This window comes from Propithecus coquereli, unplaced genomic scaffold, assembly GCF_000956105.1.
Source record: "Propithecus coquereli isolate 6110/MARCELLA unplaced genomic scaffold, Pcoq_1.0 Scaffold107, whole genome shotgun sequence".
NCBI classification, from domain to species: Eukaryota; Metazoa; Chordata; class Mammalia; order Primates; family Indriidae; genus Propithecus; species Propithecus coquereli.
Genome location: NW_012134636.1, coordinates 2,619,174 through 2,626,766, shown reverse-complemented (window position 1 = coordinate 2,626,766; position 7,593 = coordinate 2,619,174). Strand labels below are relative to the sequence as shown.

The 7,593-nt window shown below is 42.9% G+C and overlaps 1 protein-coding gene across 3 annotated transcripts in view; it reads right to left on the bottom strand.

Moving 5' to 3' along the window:
- Nucleotides 1–5,404, bottom strand: part of ITPR1 (inositol 1,4,5-trisphosphate receptor, type 1) — a 304,534-nt gene extending 299,130 nt beyond the window's left edge. For all 3 annotated transcript variants that reach the window (XM_012647244.1, XM_012647253.1, XM_012647261.1), the window contains exons 1-2: nt 5,313–5,404; nt 1,360–1,430 (exon numbers count right to left, since the gene is read on the bottom strand). In XM_012647244.1, the coding sequence (XP_012502698.1) occupies nt 1,360–1,430; nt 5,313–5,404 (163 nt within the window). The remainder of the gene's footprint in view (nt 1–1,359; nt 1,431–5,312) is intronic.
- Nucleotides 5,405–7,593: the final 2,189 nt, after the last annotated feature.

Below are 7,593 nucleotides of genomic sequence, written 5' to 3'. Positions count from 1 at the left end.
CCCCCGACGAGATACTGGACCTCTGAGTACATCGATCCCCTCGCAGGATGGAGGGATGGCTCCCTGGGCTCACGCAGGCAGAGTAGTCAGCGCAGTGCCCAGCACAGTCAACCAATCTTGTCCCTTTTAATATTCAGAGAGGGGAATTAACTCTATGAGTGACTGGATTGTGATCAATGGATCAAATCTTACTTCTGCAGCACTCGAAATTTTGTTTAGGAAGGAGACATGGGGAGAAATTGAGAAGAAAAAGGTGGCAGAGGCAATAGCCACCTCAGGTTCTACTACTCAGGGCCCATAGCAACAAAAACTTTTTTTGTAAGCAGTCTCCTCCCCTCCCCCCCAGGTGAAAATATTCTCCTGCTAGTCTCATGCCAACTGGATGCAGCTCAACACCAAATGTCTTCCCAACGGTTTCTCTCCATCTGGATGTCTGCCTTCTATTTCATTCTAATTTCTTTAGCTTTTATCCAAAAAAGTCAAACAGTTTCTAAACCATTAAACAATAAGAATTTGTAACTCAAATGATACAATCTGCAAATGGCAAGATTTGAGTCCTTTGGTACCGAGGGCATCAAGTACCTAACCCAATGGTTCTCAACCCCGGCTATATATAAGAATCACTTAGGAAGCCTTAAAAAATGCTCCAGCCCCAACTTCCAGAGATTAATTTAATTGGCCTGCGGTTGGGCCCTATGCATCCATTTAATTTAAAAGCTCCATCAGATAATTCCAACATATGGCTACAGCTGAGAACCACTAACCACGACAACACCCAAAAACAAAAATTTTATCATCTAAGATACCAACTATATTTTAGACACCCCTTGCAATAAACTAAGCTACCTTTCAAGGAAGACACCAAATGTAGGGAGCCTAAAGAGAAAGCCAACTCTGGTAGGAAAGCTGCCCTGCCTACGTCTTTTGACTCAAGAAGCAAGTGCAATAATGAACTTCTCATTCCAGTTAAAGTATCTAAGAATATCAGCACCCCCAAAGGGACAGTGAGAGCTGCTGAAATAACAAATGTTCCCTGTGACTGGATCCACAAATCCTATTTGTTTGGAGAAAAACCTGCACAAATGTAAGACTTTAAACTGGATTAGCATTTACCAACATCTATTCAATAGACAAATTAAGGCTCTAATAAAAGTCATTCTAATCTTGACACTGTATTTATTTATACATTTTTTAAGAAGTTATAAAGCTTGGATTGAAATCATATTCTGAAAAATACATAAGGTAGCAAACCTATAATTGCTTACAAAAAGAAAAAAAATCCCCACATACACACAGCGACACACTTCATGAATTTTCAGGTGAGTCAAGGTGACCACTCCAGGAAGGCCACCACCTTACCTCTGAATTTCTTAGGTGGATTGTTAAGGTCCCCGGTTTCTGGCTGTACGACACAACGATCATCAACCAGGCTGCAAAGAAGACACAGATAAAAGCTATATCAAGACAAGGGTAGGAAAATAAAACCCTAAGCACTATGCAAAAATCAGACATCCCAGGGCTTTTCCTGTGCAAAATTTAGAAAATCATGGCATATTCTCCTGCCAGGGAGCCGTTTACACCAGAGGTTTCCTATGCATGGAGTTAAACCTAATCCAAAAGCCCAAGGTTCTGCTTCTGTGACGCTCCTTTCCCTTAACCACATCCACGATGGATCCGAGTACAGCACGCAACACACTGACATGGGGAGACACAGCAAGCGGTCAGCGCAGTCAACTAATGCTAGCTGAGGCGGCAGCTCTGTACCAGGCATTGTACTAGGTCTGGGGACGTGAGGATGAGGATGAATATGAGCCAGGCTTCTGCCCTTGGGGAGTTCAAGGATAGTGCAGGAGCCCTAAAAGCAAACTGATAAAGAAAATATAATCTAAGGGCTATAAGAGAAGGAAGAAAAAAATACAGCCAGAAGCGAACTGTGCCTGAGGCCATCTGAGAAGCTGCAGGCAGAGGAAGTTATAACAGAACTATTGGAAGAGCTGAAATACAAGTGGGAGGCTAAAGAGGGAAGCATTTCCAGGTGGAGGGAATCTCGAGCACAAATACACGGATATATGAAAGGATTGTGGAGCTTCAAAAGCAACTAGTGGGGGAAGTACAAAAAAATGACAAATAAGTAAGTTTAAACTACATCAAGATCCAGTATTTAAAGTCCTGACCAATCAATCTAACTGGCATGATTCTTTTAGGAGAACCACTAAAAAAAATTTTTTTAATAGATGAGGAAACTGAGGCTCTATGAAATTACATGATTTGTCCAAGTTCCCAAAACTTGTATCAGTAGGACTGGCTCATTTTACGAGTGACCACAGAACTTGCTCCCAGCTAACATGCTGTGGACTTCCAGGATTGCTTCCATTAGTCTGTGCTGCCTCTTATCCCAAAGGCAAGGTACCATTCAGCCTTTACTCTTACTGTTTGTTCCTGCAAAATTCACCTCTTAACATCCTTCCTGTCCTTCGAGACCCCAATTCAGAGCTCCACCTTCTTCACAAAGTCCCCCAAGCCTTTCCTGCCCCAGCCACTCCCTGCCTCTCCTCCTCTGTCCTCCCAACCTCACAGGCTGAGACCTCAAAGGTGCACCAGGCTATGGGTTCCATGAAGGCAGTAGGCTGCCTGCTTTGTTGCCCAGAAGCAGCCCAACGTTGTCAGCTTGGTATCTATTTGATGGGTAAATCAAAGTGTCCAGAGTAGCCCACCAGCAGTTTGCCTCTGTGTAAGACCTCACTGCATGGCCTCAGTTCTTACGCAAAAATCGAGAGCAGAATGTACATATGTAAAACCCCTGCCTTGAGCCGCTGTGAGTGTAAGTACAGTAATGCCACCAGAGCTAACTTAACACTTAAAGGGCAGGCTCAGAAACCCAGGTAGGGCTGGGCTAATTAATCATCAAGTTCTCAAACAAGGAGAAAGGGCCTCAGTCGACTCTAGAAGACAAATGAATTGTAGATGGAACTCTGTCATGACCGTGACAACATCATTTTACCCCTCCTGGTCTCAGTTTCTTCACCTATAAAATGAAAGAGTTGGTCTCAAGGATTCTCAACTAGGGGGATGTTCATGGGACTTTGTTTCTATATATACTGATACCAGGACCCTGTCATCCCAGTTTACCAAAGCTGTGTTCCAGGATGGGACCTGAAACCCTTATTTCTCATAAGCTCCAAAGGTGATTCAGAAGACGTCACCGATGAGTGCGCGTGCACACATGCACTGGCTCTCCACTGTCCTGCTGGATTTCTAGGGTTCCATGGTCAAGAACACCATCGGAGGGAACCACCACCTACACAGATAAGATTGGGCTGTGGAGCTAGACACCAAGTCCCATAAAGACTGGCAGTCACTCACCATGGTCCAGGACTGTTGCTCCATAAATGTTAAAAATATGAAAAGGAGGAAGGGAGGTCAAAAACTTACTTTCCAAATCCATTTTTACATTGCTATCCTCAAATATACGTAGGTAACCAAGAAAATAAAGTATTCATCTGAAGGAAGTATCAGTGACCCAAGGTTCAAAAATGAGCCATCCTCACTTAAAAAAAAAAAAAAAAGGAGGGAGGTTCTCATCATTAATTTGTTTCTAATACTTCAGGAAAACACTTATAAAGCGAAGAGTTTGCACTTCATATGAATTTTAAGAATAGATGCCCTGGAAGCAAAGGAGAGAGGGAAAGGAGATGCTAAGGCTCGAGGGGCTCAGGAGGCCCTCAGGTGGCTGGGAGGACAGAGGTCCCAGGGGAAAGGTGGGCATATGGTGGCATTGAGGCTTAATAGGGCATCCAGACGGGCCGCGGGCAGACAGGGAGAAGGAAGAGACTGCCCCGCAGAGGGTCACCGTTAGCAGCCCTAGCCTTGGAGCACTGAGTCTTCCGAGCTGTGAAACCCTGGGCGAGTGACTTCACCTCTCTGAAGCTCAGAGGTTTGGCCTCCATAAACGGTGATAATGATAGTTTAGTGCTCACCACGAACAGCTGATTGAGGATTAAGGGATGAATGATGTAGGCACAGGGCCTGGCACACAGGGAACACCCATAGGGCTCACGGAGCGCTTACCGCTGCCATTTATTATTATTGTCATTGCTGAGAACAAGAGGGTGGAAGATTCAAACATGGGTGATGAGAAGAGGAAGGAGCCAGCCAAGAACAAAGAAGGGGCAGTCAGAAAGGCGCAAGCAGCAGGAGGCCTCTTTGCCAAAAGCCACATAAGGTAAATCGTTAAGGGTGGATCCATAACGTAGAGCGGTCAAACGTAGAAACAGTCATTGGATACGGTGACTTATTTTTATTGGATGACTTTCGAAAATGAAATTTTATACAATGAGAGAACAGGTCTCTGTATCTGAAATAACTTGGCTCCTTGAGGGTGGAGTAACCCAAAGGAGAGCCTGGGAATACTTACTCTGCACAAATACCAGAAAACAAGCATGCTTTAAATAATAGCTAGAATTTTTTTTAAAAAAAAGGTTTTGGCTGCTATAAGAACAAGGTTCTTAGAGACGCTGTTGGCCTTCCTTCCCCCTATTTAGTTGAGACCAGCTCTTGCCAAATTCAACAGTGCCACCCTGGGCCTAACTACTCCTTCCTACACAAAGACAATATAGACTATTTTGGAGTTAACCATCTTGATTCTCCAGTCTGCTTCTGTCTGCCTTTGGGGCTATTTCACTTCTCATTTCCTCTTCCAGACAATAGGATTAGGAGGAGAAGGGAGAAGATAATCAAATGAGTATATTATGAAATATATTTAATACCCTTAAAAGTTGTATACAGATTGAAGCACAAAAGAGCAAAAAATCTGATTTATAGAATTTTGTGCAATTTATAACTTTCAAACGCATATACCAATTTAAAGTAGGAAAGGTCTGCTTCAAAAAAGAGGGATAAACATCCCAGAAGTCCTGGTCTTTGCTTATATTACAAATGAGTCACTATTTGAAAATAAGAGCTTTTATAAAACTGAAAAGTACTTCTCTGGGGTCTGTAAATATTCATCTTTAAACTTTATTCCATACACTTAGCACTTTCCCCTTTATATAGGAAGGAACAGCAAATTATAATGAATTCAGAATTAAGAGAGTCCCAACTAATGACATTTTGCTCTTTCAGAAATAACAGAAAATTGTGTCTTTGTGTAAGAGGTTAAACTTGGCCAACATGGGATTTGATATTTGTGATCTCAACTGCCCTTGGAAAGCCAAGTAAAATGGTGACATTCTTATGTTAGAAAAAAAATCACAGTTTTAAGCTGATGTTATGATGTCTTAAATCCTGCCACACAAGAAATTACATGCTCTTACCCCAAGGTGCTAATAAATCCATTTGTCGATCCCTCGGCGTACAGAGAACAAATGTCTCCAATATGTAGGAAACTAGACATTTTGTCAGACATGTCTTTCTCGAAAATCCTAGACAAAGTAAAACATGCAACATTGTTAGAAGGAAAGAGATGCTCAGAGCGGGGGAAAAAAGTCACTAAGAGTTGGCTTAGCTCAATTTTCCAAAGCGCCTCACTTGAAAGTCAAATTTAAATAAGAGTTTGACAGGCAGGAATTCAATGAGCCAAGTAAGGACATATGCAACAACATTTTTTCCCCATAATTTAATTTCAGGATATTCCAACCACAGTAACATTTGTTTCTAACAAAACCACGCCTGGATCAGATTCTACAAGTTGAGGACCCTCGATGATAAAATACCGCAGTGAATATAAAGGGTGTAGGGAACTCGGCCAAGAACTCTGTAGCGATCAGGGAGTTGGAAAGTCTTACTTATGAAACATTAACATATTCAGTTTGCCTCAGGGAATGTTAAGTCAGAAGGAAACACCTGTTATAAAACTTGGGTCTGGCAAGGCCATAGGGCCTAGGCCAAGGAACCAAAGCAACAAAATGAAATTAATAAAAGGAAGCCTGCTAACGAATACCACAAAGTCCCGTGGCCTTTTAAGAATTCAACAAGTGCGCGCGCTTCACGCAAATGCTGCTTAAATGTCTTTGCTTCTCATCCTTCACCAAGAAACACTTCCAGAGGGGGAAAGGCCCTAGACTGCACCTGGCCCAGCCCCTTCTGTATTCGAGCAAGAATAATAAGGTTCCCTGGCCAGGAACACACAGCTAGTTAGAGCCAGTCCTAGAAAGGCACTTAAGTCTCAGGAAATCTCTACACGGCCCAGAAATCATTAAACACACACACAAATATCAACAAAAATATTGATGTGATTCATAGAAACAGCTTTCATCAGGGCCATAAATATTGAGGAGTGGGAGCCAATTGTAAAAAGCTAAATTGACATTTAAAAAACAAACTCAGTTAGGTGGGAAGACAGCGTAGGTGTGGACTGCAGCTAACTGACCAAAGTTTCCGCAGACACCCAGTGTGTGTTGATGCCCAGGGGAACTGTGAGGTCTTCCAAAGGACCCCTCCTCCAAAACTAGACCCCTTTAGACACCTTTTGCCATCTATTTACTCAAGTTCCCCTTCTGGAAACCATCTATCCCACACCAGCCACAAGCGCTGTAATGGTGTGGAACAGTACTGTCTCTCCTTCAGTTGCTTTCTGGGTGCCGGGTTTTGTTTCAGGAAGAATTATGCAGCAATGATCAGCATGAAACTTCGGGAAGCATCCTCCTACCTTAGCTGGAATGCCAGCTGCTGAAAACAAATCGTTAAAGAACCTCAGTTCACTGCTTGTGAGAAGCCACAGGTTAAAGCTAATTTGCACCCCCCTCTAACAGCCCAGACATTGCAAGAAAGATAAAGAGCATTTTATTGAACATGAATTTTTTTTATAGAGGGAGACAGCAACTGAGAACACGGAATAAACTCTCAAACAAAAGAGCCAGCATCCATCTCCAGACCTTGAGGAAAGACACACAAATGATGTGCAGAGGGACAGTTTGCCAAGTATTCCTCTCTGGAACCCTGTCAATCATTGCATCATTTCTTCCTAACTAGATATTTTATACCTAAAGGCAAACCAATGTTTTAAACATCCAAAAAGGCTGCACAAATGAAAAACATTGAGGGGCATTAATATTTCCCTTATGTGGTTATATTTAAAAGCTTTATGATAAAGGGTCAGAAGTCAGTGTACTCCTGGGATCAATTACTGGAAAACAATTTCTGTTTTGAGTCAGACCAAATTTGTGTCTGCACACTCTGGCCTCTCCGAAGGACACTGAGGAGTCGCCAAGTGTAAGAGAGCAGGTATGTGCTCCGGCAAGAGGACCAGAGCCTTGTCCAGTGTGACTAACACTCTCCTCTTGGGACTGCCCTTCGAATGAGCATTTGGCCCCAATGGAGACCAGGCCAGGAAATAGCAGTGTGACTGCTGTTTTCTGAACTATTGCCACCAACTGGATACCTTATTCAAAGATTCCAGGCCCTCAATGGGAAGAAGCAGACACAATTCAGGGTTCTGTAATGACAAAGTATGATGTACCTAATGTTGCCTGCAGTTGATAATGGCAACAGATGTCTGGACACTGCATTTCTGCAGCATGGTTCTGCATTATTTCCATTTCTGATTAATACTAGCTAGCACTTATTAAGCACTATCATGCCCACCAGTGTGCTAAG